General features: G+C 39.8%; 1 protein-coding gene across 6 annotated transcripts in view; it reads left to right on the top strand.

The window, feature by feature from the left end:
* LOC105427986 (uncharacterized) overlaps positions 1–16,070 on the top strand; it is a 278,359-nt gene that overhangs the window by 216,925 nt on the left and 45,364 nt on the right. Inside the window, exon 1 of one of the 6 annotated variants that reach the window (XM_089079847.1) lies at positions 3,974–4,097. The exons of the other annotated variants lie outside the window; for them this stretch is intronic. Coding sequence (XP_088935973.1) covers positions 3,993–4,097 — 105 coding nt within the window. The 5' untranslated portion in view covers positions 3,974–3,992. Of the gene's footprint in view, positions 1–3,973; positions 4,098–16,070 lie in introns of those variants that run through there. 6 annotated transcript variants of the gene reach the window in all.

The following is a 16,070-nucleotide window of genomic DNA, read 5'->3' as shown; positions in this document are numbered from 1 at the left end:
GGCAGTGAGAGGAAAAGAGGAGTCGAGCGGGAAAAGAGGGGGCGTATGGGAGCTTAGGGTGTTAGGGTCGGCTCTGGGGTCGTCAAGGGTGCATTTCATCTTCGGAGGCGTCAGCTCGGAGACCGATCGACTATACCGCCGTCGGTTGGATCATCCATCTTTTATCGAATCGGACCTGATGCCCAGGCCGCCATCGTTGCTACCGCGGACACAACTTTTGCCTCTCCAAAGACTCCTGAGCGTGGCACCTGAGCGTGTGCGTCTGCATGTAAATAATGGACAATGCTGTTTCGACGCGTTATGCCGCGGCAGCTTGTCAAACTTTCCACTCACATTTCGCAACAGGAGATGTTTTCCCATTTATTAATCGAGCATCGTACCTAACAAAAATATTCTCACGAAGCAATCAGATAAGCCCAAAGACGCAATCATATTTGCAACATATTAGACTGTTACGTAGTACTTTCGTACTGGTGTATGTGATTTAACGGTGATCAACGTTCCATTGGATTGGGCCATCCATCTCTCGAATGGAAATCCGACATTCGATGCCAGAAGCCGTTACAACCTTCTCAACTTTCGTCTCCAGTAGCGTCCATCATATGGATGGAATACGCTCTCCTAACCAAACATACATTAATATGCATATACATAGTCAGCATAGTCCGTGAAAAAGTTGAGCCCATGATCGATGTGTATACCGTTCGTTCATAATTCGTTCTACCGCTAATTATCAAAACATAATAGCGATCTTTGATCTTAGCAGATCTCATCTTTCATCACCATTCCATTCATTTAATTAAAACATTAAAAAGTAAAATTCACGGAAAATTTTAAAACTTATTAAACTTTCTGTGCATTTTGTGAACAATAATAACAATTTCATGCTTAATATATATTTTTATTTTAAACTTAAATAGACAAAGTCGTTTCTCGTTGTTCAGCTTCTGATTTTCAATTCACCAAATTACGACGATCGTGGTGGGGAAGAAAAAGGCGTCACATTAACATATCTTATTAATAACGATTCAGTATACTCGCGATGCGGTTGAAACAATGAACCGCGCGGCGCGTTAACTGAGAAAATGTAGCGATGCAGAAAACCGAGGGAGTGGTTGCGGGGTGGAGAAGGAGAGGGTTTGTGGGAGACGAGGGGCTATTTTTGCGGTTAGCGGGAATAATTTAGGGGTGGATAATACACGGAGGTCGTGCAATTTGGCCGACGTCGGCGACGGAGAGTGCGTGCTCGTTTTCATACACTTTCTCGCGCGCGCGACGCGGAGGAGGACGGGGCTAGCGGGACCAGCACGTAACGGAGAACGGGGCTCAGGTGTTTCACGGGATAATAGGCGACATCATCCTTGCTTTCCCGATTCTCCTTCTCCCATCCTGTCCTTGTACCGCATCGTCAAACCCTGATCGATGTAATATTCACGCTCGATACACGTCTCAGCTTCTGTAACTTGCTACCTGCAAGTTTTCCCTCGAATCTCATCAGCGCCCTTTCGCATCTTCTCGATACCTTCCCTGTTGATAATGCTGTGACAGTAACGCGTCAGTTACAAAGAGAAAGAGAGAGAGAGAGAGAGAGAGAGAGAGAGAGAGAGAGAGAGAGAGAGAGAGAGAGAGAGAAGGGAGGATCCTTATATCATTCATCATATTAAATTGATAAGATATAGTATATACGTATGAAAAAAATATTCCCCAACAATTTTAAAATAAAAATTATTTATTTATATATTGTTTGATCACGTGCTATTATACGCATAAAAGATAAAATTAATGATCTATTTTAAACATTGAAATAAGAAACTATGCATTTCTATAATATTTAATGCGTCATGTTAAGCTTATTTCGAGATATTTTCTCAAACGAGACGATTGCTGCTCGCGTTTTTCACGAAGAACGCTTTGACCCACGTTTCCGGTCTCGTCCGTCGGTCAACTAATGTCGAGCTCTTTCCACATTTGTAACAAGCGGAGGCGGTGGGGTGTCGGTTATCACCCCCGCGCGGCCGTACTCATTGCGCGTGGTAAACACCCCTCTTTTGTTGGCGGTCGGTCGGAGTTAAGCCGAGGTCTCCCATTAGCGCCGCTCGGAATTACAAAAATAACACTTGTCCCTGCAGCCGGGCGCCCACGGGCAGTCCAGTGTAGTTAAGTAAAATTAAGCTAAAATTTCCGACGAGCCGCGATGTACATTCAACCCCTTTTCCGTCAGCTCGTGGCGGCGGCCGCGCGTACACGGCTGGCCAACCCTTCGCCAGCGTCCAACCCTCTTCCTGCCTCGTCCTCCTCCTCGTCCTCCTGCTCCTTCTCCTCCTCTTCCCTCCAGGAACTCGCTGGTCTCTCTTTTCACGTATACGTTACACTTCACGCTGCCCCTTTATGCTCTGTGGGCATTAAATATTTACCTTTCGATGAATATGCAAATATAATTATTTACGCGCAATTTAGACGTTTTTACGCGTCCTGCGTGACGCTTGTCTTCCTCGCTTATCGACACATTCGCTGTTTCAAGTGCTGATAAGTACTGAACTTAGAATATTTATATCACACATTAACTTTATATTGTATAATATTAAATTGATTATTTGCAATTTTACAATTTAATAGTTTTAGTCAAACATTTTTAGTCAAACAGAAAAATAAAATACATGCTTAGAAGTAAAATATTTGTTTAGTTTTACAAAATAAAAAATATAGAAAATATTTCTGAATCATAATTCTTTGAAAAGGGAATGAGACCATTGAGATTATTATTTTAAAGGGAGTGGAAATATTTTAAAATTTTTTCCTGGAGAGACGGAAAAATTATATTTTAAAAATATAATTTTTAAAAATGTAGATGTTTTTAGCATTATCAAGGTTTTTTTTATCTTTTATTTTATTGCACTAAAAATCTAATATAAATTTAATAAATATATGTTGGATCGCTCAAGGAATATGTTTGAATTCAAGAACTCAATTTTAGCATACCATGTTCGAGGTTCCAATCAAATTATATCTGCCAGAGGAACGGGAGCCGAGGAGCTGCTGTCAGCCCGTTCTTATCCCGTCGTCTTTCTCCGCGGGATTAACCTTTAACGTTAATTATCCGCCAGCGTACCCGGGGATAGAGATCCCGGACTAGGGCGGCATCAAAGAACCGAGTGTTTAGCTGCAATATCTTTCCGCCGGGTGCACATCGGGTGACCAGAAAAGGGGGTTGAGAAATTCAAAAGGTGACGTCGGCGGGGATGATTCGTGATTAGCGAAGAAACTAAAGAAATTACCTCCAAGCACATTCATTTTGTCATATTACTTCTCCTCCTTCTTGCTCTTATCTATTTCATTTTAATAGGAAAAATGTAATGACAAATTAACTAAAGTAATTCAGTAATTTTCTTGATTATCAATATGAGTGTTTTGAAAAGTCTTATTGCTGATTAGTAAATTTACGATAAACAATAAAACATTTAAAAAGGAAATTAAAGAAAATATTACATAAAAAAGGTAGATGGTTTTCTCAAATTGGGATATTTGTATCCTTTGCAAGTGAATTTTCTCCATAAATACATTATATAAATTGTCAAATATAATCAGTTTAATGGTAATACGTGTATTTAATAAAACTTATTGATATAAATAATAGGCTATATTATCAAATATTTATAATGTATTATATTAAATATATAATGTATTCCATGCATCTGCGCGAATTTTCGGTAAATGACTATAGTCTAAATACAAAGGCCCAAACGGAGAACGACGAGCAATTATTGATTAAGTCGAGCCATAATTACTCCGACGACTAGTGTCAGACAGAATGCAGCTACGCAGACAAATTGTATCTAATGACCATACGTCGATCATCCTCGAGCCAAGCAGACGTTCCATGACTGCGTATTCGTGCTGCTGTCGTTAGCATCCTTCCAACTCGACGGCCGACGTCCTACGGCGAACAATTTCGAGCGCGGCGAGTGAACGAGCGAGCGAGCGACGAAGGGAAAATGTATTCGAGAGTTTCCAATTTGCGGTTGCGGCCTGGAGAGAACGCGGGGAGCGCGGGCGGGATTGGTCGGCAGTGGTGGAGTGCGGTGCGCAGCTCTATTATGGTAATTATATGATAAATACAACAAGGCCTTGGGCGCTGTCTTCTCCTTCTCGGTCCTCTTTTCAGTCACGCTCGTCGGCTCGTTCCTCACCCCCATCAGACAGGAATCTCGCTCTTCTCGCGACTTCGTCTCCGTCTTTCCATCTAGGGTATTGTCGCTCTTCCGCCGTCATTCCGTCCTTCTTTCCCGTCCTCGTTACTCGACTCTCATTCGGCCCCATCGCCGTTTCCACGAGCGAGCATTGGCGGTTTGCCTTAAAATACGCCTTCTCTCGTCTGCGCGGAATGCAATTAATCTTATTCCCTTTCGATCTCGCCTCCTCGCGGCGCCCGTCCCAAAGGGATGAGTAACGTCGCTGGAAGAAGTGTTGCCGACTTAATGAAGTACGACTTCTGATGCGTGCCGAAGCGTAGGTATATGCGAGGAGGAAATGCGGAAAGAGCGTGAGAGGAAGGCGCGAAGAGAGCGAGCCATCTGGAAATCCTGGCTAACACTCATTTTCATTATCACGATACGATTCCCGGCCGCTTCTTTCGCGGCGCTAAAGAGAGCGGATTAGATAAGGAGAATGCGTTGTTTATTATCAACAATTAAACATTTCCATTTTTGCTTTTTTTATGTGATATTGACATTAGAAATATAATATATTTTTACGATGCAAATTTGCATTAATATTTTAAACGAAGATATTTTGGTAATCTAAAAATCGCGAACAAAAAAAATTTTTAATTTTTTTTTTTAAATTAAGAACACAGTATTGCATAATTTTTTATTTTCAAGATCACAAAATTATGCGCTAATTGTGTTAATCTTAAAGTATTGCTTTAACGCGAATTTAGCTTATTATAGAGCGCTTTGTGTAATTTGTTTACGATTTAATTTCCTTGTCGGTCGTGTCTAGTCTATTTCTCTGGCAACGAGAAACTATCGTTAACCTTCCACGGCGCCGCCGCTATTTCGGTTACCGCGGCGGCAACGGCTTATCTTTCCACTTTAGACGATTGTTCGAAACTTCGTGTATCGCCGTGTGCTCGGTCGCCTCCCCGTTAACAAGCTCGGGCGACGTCGGGCATTAAACGCGACGCGTTCGCGGCGTAAACTAATATTCCTCGCGCGGAAGGGGCGAATCGCGGAGCGCGCGGGCGGGATCATTATAAATAGTCATAATTACAACAGTCGCGCGTGCTTAATTCAATTAGGCTGATTAACGTTGTACGTTGCGCACCTAAACCCCAGTGTCTCTCGCGCCTTCTCTCTCGGCAACGGCAACCGTTTGCAGTTCTCGCGTCTGGCTAAGGGTCCTGAGGGTGTACGCGCGCGCGCGCGCGCGCGCGCGCGGCCGAACGGAGCGCGTAAAATATACGCGATATCCTGGCCAGGATCCTGGGACTACGGCGCCACGGTATTATGCTTATGCATAGACAAGTTATAGCTTGGCTAATATAATTATCTCTTCGACGGAAGGCAGAGCGAACAGAAGAGAGACTGGTTGCAGCAGCCACCGCAGCTGCAACCCGCTTCTCCTCGAAATTCACTCGAACGTTCAAGGGACAAACGAAAGAATATTTTCTCATATTTATAGAAATTCGAGTCGAATTATGCATTTACCTGACAAATACATCATTCGTGTAACACCAATGTTCTTTATTGTCAAATTTTTTTGTTTTTTCTTGATTGGAAATCTAATAAGAAAAAGATTAAAGCGCAAAGAAATGGCAAGATTATTAATGGTCGTACGTTTGGGGGAGTCAAAGTAAGAGCTAGGAGGGTGCGTCGTTTGGATTTGTCGCGGGCGGGATCGAAGCCGAATAAATTAGCCCCTCCGCGGCCGAGATATAAAATTTTGAATATGAATGGACGGTTTTGCATCCGTGATGAGCTCTTATTCGAGAAACAAAGCGCAGCTGACGAGAACATATGTAGATGAAGGCGGGCGCGAGAAATCCATAATCCGTCAAATCTTTCGGCTTCTTAAAGGCATCCACGTTCTTCGACCTCGTTATGATAGCCTAACTCGATTAATTTCATCGTGATCCCACGCGCGTGCAAAAGATTTAAAAAAAAATTTTTTTATATATAAACGCTATGTTTTTCAAAATAGCAATTACGTTTCAATTTTATTTTTGAATTATGCAATACACGCTATGATTTGAAATGTAGGGATGTTGTTGCAATTAAAACGATTGAACGAACGTCGGGTGAACGAAGTCAGCGTTGGCGTAGCTCATCGTTTCTCATCGAAGCCTAAAATGCCTTCGCATGGATCGCGAAAGGGATGAAGAGGGATGAAGAGAGAAGAGATCTCTCTCATCTCGTCTATCCCTTCCGCTAAACTCATCACCCGCCGGTAATTCCATCGATACTTTAAGCATGGAGAGTCTCTTGAAGGGATGTACTCGTGGTTGTAACCTACTAAAGCGGGTTTAACGAAGAAATAGTTTTATTCGACTTTGGTTCAATCGCGACACATATTTATATCAATGCATCGCATTTTACGTGATGTATATATAACTTTTGAAAAAAGAATTCACTGATAGATGCTCTTTTTAATACTTCATAAAACGAATCCACTTCTCGTGGATAAACTTAAATTTAATTGAAAAATTATAATAAAATTATGTACCGCTTTGTTTATAAAATTAATTGCTGCAGTATGAAAATGGAATTTTAAGAATGAGACAAGACAGGTTGTCAGTATAATAATACTGCTAACACACAGACGAGATGTATTATAACGCAAGTTGCATGGATCTCTTGCTTCTTTCTAATCCTCTTTGACTTCTCGTCGTTCACGCATCTGTCACACGCAATGCCGGTGTGGTTCTAACGATAACGCCGATTCATCCTTATAGAAACGGGCCAGCCGGCATTTAATACCATCCCGTTGAATATTCCCTCGAATGGCCCTCGATATTGAATTGGCTCCTGCCTAATTGTAACCTCGCTCGTCGCGAGGGTCCCATTCACTTGTAAACGACATTTGCATAATTTTTACATTGCCTCTCGTGTAATCGATTTGAATACCAGCGGTGATCTCTCTTTCGTTTTTCTTTTTTTTTTCTCTTCTGCCATTCGGACCCGTGTAAGCTTTGTCCCTCTTCCTCGATCGCTGCAGTTAGAATTGCTAAGTAATTATGCTAAAGCTTCAGCTGCTGCATATTTTTAATCGAATACATTTAAAACTATACATGATGTTCTTGCGGTATTTTGAACCATACTATAAAAAATACTTGTTAATTATTAAATATAAAATGAGATTAGCATCCACAATTAATAGAACTTGAAAATGAAAATTATCAGTTTATCATATTTTCCATTTCAGATTTATCGTTTAGATTTTAATTGCTGATTGGTTTAAAGTCTCTTGTACATGTGATTCATTTTCATTGACTTTAAATACACCTTTTTTTAAATTAATTATCGCCTTATATATCCATAAATTATTTGCAAGATTTACTTTTACTTAATATTTTCGAAAAAGTTATAAATATATCAAAATTATTAATAGAAATTATTAATAGAATTATTAATAGATATAAAATTAATTTAAAAATTATTTTAACAAGAAAGCTTAATATTCAAAGCAAAATGAGTTATTACTTGATCACAAATTAATTTGCTTTCTGAATATCCAAGAAGGCATAAAAATTACTCGTCATGCATTTAAGTGAGTTTTAAAGTTTTATCAAGCATGAACGACGAAAGCAACGGGCAGTGACTCGAGTAAAACGTTAAATATCCCCGACGAACGCATAAGCGGTATGAAGATTACTGTGTGGAGTCTTGTATGAAATAAAGTTACGGGGCGACATCGCCTGGCCAGCGGTTAATTTAATAAATTTTTTCCGCCCCGAAAAGAAGAGGACAGAGATGAGCGAACGTGAAGGGAGACAGCGAAAAAGTTGTACACCAATTAACGGATTGAAGTGCCATCAGATGCAGGCAGGCTTCGAGAGGGTTCGGGTCGCGAAGTCCTCGAAGGGTTGGATTATCATTAGCGAGCCGGCACTTTAAGTGGCGGTCGCCCTCGCCGCCAAAAAAGGAAAAAGTTGAAAAGGCTCGGCCGGCCTCGTTTGATTTGTACTACTTCCATCGTAGATTGCCTCTCGTCACGGCTGTTCCTCGTTGTCGCTGCGTAAAACTTTGCGTTTTAGTTTGGATTATGACGAAAAATTTGTTATGTTGTAAAGGAAAAATATTTTTAAAAATTATAGAATCTTAATACGCTTAACTGTATAACTTTCGCTGGACAAGCGCAAAATTATCGCGAAGTAATATGAAATGCACATTGCTAAAACTTTCACGTTAACAAGATGGTTTAACGCGATGACGATGGATTATCGAGGAATATATAAGACGAGGCTGGAGAGTTTGAGGCAACATTGAGGGGGTTAACGTGGAATCGGAATGCGTAATGGTCGGTACGATGTTGGATTACTAATGCACCTACCAAGAGAATTTCGTATTTTCGATCTTCCTTAATTTCGCGTTACCTTCAAATGTGACCATTCTGCGCTTATATATAAAATGTTAATTTTAATTAATATTTAATTAAAATACTGCCTGTGACTCAACAATCAAATTTGTTAGAAAAAAATGTTGATAATATCCTGTTTTATCATTGTCATTGACGGAATAACAAAATTTTTAATTTTAAATACTTTTCATTGCATGGCACTTTTTTATTGTTACTTATTGAATTTCATTTTGACGCGCTAATTGTATATTTATCAAAAATAAGACACTCATATATTGATATAAATTATACGCATGCAATAATACTGTACAATTACATTCTTATATTTATCAATAATGAAAGATCTTACAGAGTATTATAAGATGTACAGACTCCATTTATAGCAACTTTTGCTCCTCAGTTGATCTTTATCCGCGCTAAATATTTTCTCCGAGAAAACAGAATTTGCCTCTCGTATTGCTGGCAAAAAATCATGCGGACAACTCGGCATTCAGACTAGTAGCGATGTGGCGCGTCATTCGTCAAAATGGGGAAAGTACGCCGGTGAATAAATACGTCGGCGTCGCGCATTAAACGTGTATTCGCGGATATGTCGAGATAACGTCGAGTCGATTCGTCCACCGCTCGGATCTGCCATGAAGAGCAAGGGTGACAGAGAGGAAGGCAGAGAGAAAAAGAGAGGTAGTGGGAGGCAGATAAATAGAGAAGGTGGAAAGAGAAAGCTCGTCGCCGCGAGGCATGCAATGCCGGCTGCGAAACAAATGGAACGATCGCGACGGGGGTGGAAATAAAGCGTTCCCGTCGCGTTCTACGGCCGTGACTGAATGGAGGGGGAAGGGGAGAGAGTCCGGGGAGAGAGAGAGAGAGACCAAGAATAAAAAAATACACATACATACATGCGCGCGCGCGCACTCGCGCTCTCGATCTCCGGATTGACGAGCTCTCGACCGTGCAAAAACGCCGAAGCACTTTTCCGTGTTCAGAGCTGCATCCAAGCTCTTCAACGTCGCGTCGACGTAGCGATTGTTTCGACGAACCTGATTCATGGCGACAGATACGAGGGGTATAATCAAGTATCGTTGATCCTCGAATGATCCTTTGTATTAATTTAAGAGAAATGCAATAAAAATAACGCTCTTTTCGTTGCATACTTAAATTTAAATAAACATAATTATTATTTTTATTTGTAGATAATTTAATTTAATTATTATTCTTCCGTTTCACTCTCTTTCCTTCGTCTCAGCTTGAATAAACTTATTATTCGCATGTATCATTATTCCGTATGAATCCTTCAAATTTCCGTTGAATTTTCGTTTCCGGTAGTTTATGCCCGGAAGTTGACGCATATTATTACGGACCGTTTCTTCAACCTCCACGGATGGAAATGCCGTCTGTGTCCATGGTACTCGCGGAGAGGACGAGTCGTGTGCACGTACACAGGTGCGTACAGGACCCTCAACAGGTGGTCACTCGTAATCGTGGGGGTTACGCCGCAGCCCGGTGGCTACCCATCCGTCAAGAGCTTTGTGTGCCCTTGCGCGCACCACCGCCGCTGGCCGTGACGTCCGTCGTCCTCGGGAAAAACGGCGTTTTTCCTCTCCTCTCAGCCCCTCTGAAATGATCATCCCCGGCTGCACGTCATACCGAGAGCTATACTCGATTTTAGTGCCTGGAATTTCGGTGATTTTTCGCGACTGGAACAATGCTCTCGTTAATTAAAATTTTTTTTCCGTGGATTGCCTCACCTTTCATTCGCGTAGTCATTCAGCATCCCTCCTTACCTTCCTCCCTCTCTCTCTCTCTCTCTCTCTCTCTCTCTCTCTCTCTCTCTCTCTCTTTTGTTTTCTCTCGTTCTTTCTCAAGAACTTCTCTTTGCTGGAAAAAATATAAACTACTTTTATGCAGTAAAAAATAATTTATCTCATAAGACTTTCTTCTTGATTTCGAAAGAGTAAAAAAGTAATTTATTGCCATTATTGATTGACAGAGCTGACACACGTGAATAATGGAAACTCTTAATGCTATTTTATATCTTTTACGTATTGTTAAGATTCAGATAGACAATAAAAATAGGCACAAGATTATGCAATTATGGATATATAATGATAAGTTTTACATAGTAACTGAAATTTAAATGCAGAGATTTTTAAACAAGAATGAAATTTCCATGAAGATACTTCTTCTGGAAGGAAAATTTTGCGGTGGCTTCAAGAACTGAGTATACGAGCACCGAGGTTGACGAGAGGTGGTTCAAGAGGGAGGGGGGGGGGTAAAGGCGCGCAGAGATCCGGATTTAAGGCGGCGTCCGTGAAAGCCCTCTAGAGGCGTTAGAGACTTGGGTCGGGGGTAGTTTAAGAGAAAGAGAAAATGGCTGGGGATGGAAAAGCAGACAGGAACGACAACGACGAGGACGGGCGTGTTGGAGTGTAAGTGCTAAGATCTCGGAGTGCATTAACATGCCCCGGAGGCAAGCTGAATACAACCCTTCTTACATCCAGATCTCAAGCCGAGACCACCGTCAACCGAAGGGTGGAGAGGCGGGGGAGGAAGGGAGAAGGTTGGTAACGGTGACGTCGGAGACGGGGCAGAACAGGGCAGAACACCGCAGAGATTCCCACTTAATTACATTAAAAATGTTTTATCCTTCGGCCTTTTCTTCCCTGTCCCTTGAGATTCGAGACAACGATATTTTTTCGTGGACGAATTAGAGAGTATTATTAATCTTTTTTATAATCCGCACTCAGAGAATCGAAACATGTTACTTTTAAAATGTGAGACATAAATTTTATATAACGAAAGAAATTTTAAACAACTACCAGAGAATTTAATTTATATATTTAAATTAAAAATATTAAAATTATTATTACATTTGCAGAGAATTTTAAGAAAAATTTCTTAAATTTTTAGGCGATTATTTATGTTTGAATATAATATATTTGATCACGAAAAAAAATAAAGGCAATTACGACAATATTGGTATAATATCGAAAATGATTACGTAAATATACTTCAAATATTTAAAGAAAAATATTATCTGTAGTTGAATAATATGCATAATTTGAAAATATATTCAAAGCAATGCTAGAAAAGTATCAGACAAGCATCGTGAAGGTGGTTTGGGCTAGCAGCTCGCCTTACATTATTTAGAAGGATCCAAGGACTAAGACGTCGAGCACTGGCGCATGCTAATCACTCGACCCAGATTGAATAATGAATCAGTATTCTTTCCCTTCTTTCTAGCTACCCACGCTTTCTCAGTACGGTCGTCCTCGGCGGAGCCGCCGCTACGTGACAGGTTTTTTATTACCTGGCGGAAGAATGCCTCTCCCTTATTCCTTCGTTAGAGCCAGCCGGTGGTCGTTATTCATACATATATGCGGCTCATGCTGCGTCCACCATTAATGTCCTTTCATTTCAATTAGTGATACACAGAAAATCTTTTATAACAGTCTGATGTAATTTTAAAAGGCAAAGGGAATCAATATTGACATTAATTAATTTATGAAGGATATTCTTTCGTCATATTTATGATCACAAATTTTAATATATTAAATATGACTTTGATGAATATCAAAAATATATTAAGAAGATAATAATCAAAGAGAATTTTAATGTATAAAACGTTTTATTTTGTGTAGAATAATAAACAACAATAAGAAAATTTTATACATAATAATTATTGATTAATCCAAAGATGTTTTGTACTCGTATCGATTATTAAGAACGGGAACCTAGGCGGACGCATCAAGTAGAGGACCATCGCATGGAAGGGCGTTAGCATAATGTCTTCGGGTTCGGTACATACATAACGCGCACACGTACAACGCGGGTACATATAACGCGGTGCTGGCACCCCGCATAGTACTTTACTCCTTAGTACTTTGTGTGCAAATTATGCCCAAGACGAGACAGAATGGAAGAGCCTGGGTTTCGCGAGGATGAAGAGAGCCCCCGATGTAACCTCTTCGTACGAGATTCGAATGAAAATTTAAGAGAAAGAGTTTACCGTGGTGCAGACTTCTTGTTTCGCGGTGTCTGAAACATCGTTGCTAAAGTGAGATTTGACTCAAAATAAAATTGCATTCACATTTACATTTTCGATATAAAGCGATTACTGTTGTTAGTTTACATAAATTTCTGAATTAATTTTTCCATTAATTTCTGAATTAATTCGACTCATGAAATAATATATTTAATTATAAAAATAGTATTGAGATATAAAAATATAGAATTATAAATCAGAAGCAAATATATAAACATATAAAAAAATTTATGGCACTTAAATACTTTATTTTTATTTTCTTATGATGCAAAGTGAATTAAATAAAACGCATGAAAGAACATAGTCCTTCAGGATATTTAAAAGGATTGAGAGGAAGATTACACCACAGCCCATCACGAAGGCTTGAATTAACTTTTGAATTAACTTTTACACGCGCCTTGACAATTTTAATGATAACTGCAAGAGAGAGAGATAAAGAGAAAATTCGTATTATTGCTCTTTAGGGATCAGGGACTTTAGTCCTGCGACAAGTTGTACTCTCCATCTTGTAATAACAGAGGCCTACCCTTCCTCGAATGCCATCGTTGTGTTCTCTACGTTCTCGTGTCAGGCACCGATTAAGCTAGGAATCTAGTTGATTCATACGACATGTAGACACAGCACATTATATGCCTAATTATTTATATTTCAATGCTGTATTAGCTTATTGAATAATTGTTTACAATAAAATGACAATATATATATAATAGCTTTCTCTGCCCAATAGATAAAAATATATATATATATATATTTACTTTTTACAATCACTATATAATGGAACAATGGATTATAATCTGTAGAAATTCTATCGTCTCTCTCTCTCTCTCTCTCTCTCTCTCTCTCTCTCTCTCTCTCTTCTCTAGTCTTTGGAGTCGTTTTAGGGGAAAACAAGACATTTATAAACACCCACCACGAGATTAGATTTGTTAAGATAATGAGGCGCCTGGTTAAGCGAAGAGCTTTCACTGTGCCTACAACATGCCTTCTGAAGAACCTGCAACCGCCGTTTCTCCTTAATCCCGGATATGATCTCACGAGGAAACAGTTAGACCATTGCAGAATGCAGACTTGCGGGAGGGTACGTGTGCTCACGAATTCCTTCGTAACGAATTCGCTGAGGCGAAAACTTGTCATTATTGCAAGTTGCGTTACGTGTAGAAATATATTGCAATATTGCTGTAATATTTAGAATCAATGTTTTTAAGTATTATGTTTTTAAGATACTACAGACGCGCGCTACGCGCATGCTATTTATATTTCTAAATAGAAGGTGCAAAAATTATATAATAATGTCACACTATGTAAGAAGATATTGACAATATCGATTTATCCGAAGAAATATGCAAAATCTATGCAAGAAGCGTAATGAAATGATGTCACTTATATAATTATAATATTATACAACTTATTTATATATTTTATGAGTATATATTACATAATTGATTACAACTATTTTACTGAAACTCTAAGTAATTATTTTTTTACTTTTTAAATGGTTGTCTAATGTTTACAATTGTAGTTCTTGTGGTTCAACTTTCTTAAATTTTCTTTTTCTTTTATTCTTGTTGCTTATATTTCTTGATAATTATTTTATTCTTTCTTGATGTCTTGCATTTGATATGGCAGAGCGATAAGAAAATAAGACAAGAATCGCAAATCTATAGCCCTTGAGAAAAATGTCGATCCACGGTCGATCAGAATTTATTCTTACTACGATGGCTATATCCGGCAACGCGTTACTTCAGCATCGCTGAAAAAAACATAATAAAATTTAACGGTCCGTCAGGTTGCGGCGTTCCCGCTCCCGAAACAGCCAATAAATACCAGGAACAAGGCGGCTACAAATCTCAAGATAAACAGAAGCCCGTATTTTTCTACCCCCTTGATTTCCGTCGCGCTCCTCGCGCTTTCTCCGAGCCCGTGGAAAAAGGGTCTGCACTGCCCTTTTTACATTCCTCGTATGAATTATTAGGTGGCCGGACCTAAGGGGTGGACACACCGCGGTATTTAATTTTCACTCCCCATTAAAACAGGACGAATTTTTCCCTAATCGTATCCCTGACGATGAAAGTGCGGTCGGCAGTTTGTCACCGACCCTTCGTTCTATTATCAATGTATTACCGCGCCTCGCCTCAGCGAGTCGTACATTAATTTAGAGAGTTCAGCTTTTCGACGTGATTGCTTATTGGATAAGAACATTTTCAGATGCGTGTATTAACAAGGCGAGGCATCTTCAGTGTCGGCGAGATGGGTAACAATATAGGCGACGCCAATTAAGGAGAACGACGAGGTTGTGAGCATCGAGATACAGCTAAAGTCTGACGGCTGCCGATGATGTATGTAGTGGAAAATACTGGAGGCAATCTGTCACACCATCGACGTCCCACAGGCGCCTCTTACTCTTCTTCTCCAGTCTCCCCTGCTCCTTTTCCTCGCGATTGAAAATCGAGTTATACAAATATTATACTACAAATAATTTTGGTAATCTTATTTACTGTCAACAAAAAAAATACATACTATTTTCATATTTTCTTAATAAATATTAGCAATTGATTAATTTATTATTTAAAATTAACCCGTTTAATATTTAAAAATAAGTATACTTAATAATTTAATAAAATGGTATATCCTGCTTTAGCCTTTATCTGCTACTTAAGATTCTTTGTAGAAACTTTGAATAAATATCGCGTGTAAATGAGCTGTCGACTAATAAACAAAGTCCTTTTGAATATCTTTAAAGACGCAACTGATATTTCTCTCTTCCCTCGGTCGGGATACCTGTCCCTCTCATCCTTTGAAATCTTTTTCCTCCATCTCCTTCTGGGTATATGGCTGATTAAACGCGCAACTATGTAATGTAACGCAAATATACTGGCCTCGGGCTCGTTTCGGCTTTCCTTTTTTGGCGTTTTCCTCATCCCAAGGCGGTAGTCCGGAGTCGTCCCGTTCTCGATTTCACCTTTCGACTCTCTTTGAATTCCAACCCCGGTCACTTGACGGAAATATTTATCGAGGGTCTCCGGCGGCCCTTCTCCTTCCTTCGTTGCCCTACTGCTTCGAGCTAGACAGGACGACGACAGGGCGAGACGCGGTTCCATCCACGTAGTTCACTTCGATACCTTTCGTCGAAGCTCTACCGTTCCCTCCTCGACTATCGCGCTCGTTCTCGCTCTCGCGAGTTCTTTGATCCATTTTACGGAGTTTGTTCGGTACGGATTATTTGCTCTCTTAATTACATTTCGATTCTATCTCGTCTCGTCTTCTCGACATTTATTCGTCGTACAACTGAATGACTGATTGTCAGCTCGACCGTATCTGTTTTTAATGCGACGACATAATTCAGCTATGTAAATCTTACAATTTCCTGCATTTATAGATATATAATACGTACATAATCTTATATTCGTAAAGTTAAATTTAACTCGGATGGAAACTAGATGGAAAATATGTATAG

Source organism: Pogonomyrmex barbatus, unplaced genomic scaffold (assembly GCF_055798465.1).
Source record: "Pogonomyrmex barbatus isolate J1 unplaced genomic scaffold, ASM5579846v1 scaffold3, whole genome shotgun sequence".
In the NCBI taxonomy this organism is placed as follows: Eukaryota; Metazoa; Arthropoda; class Insecta; order Hymenoptera; family Formicidae; genus Pogonomyrmex; species Pogonomyrmex barbatus.
Note: the sequence above shows the minus strand (reverse complement) of the source record. Positions and strands in the feature narration are given on the sequence as shown.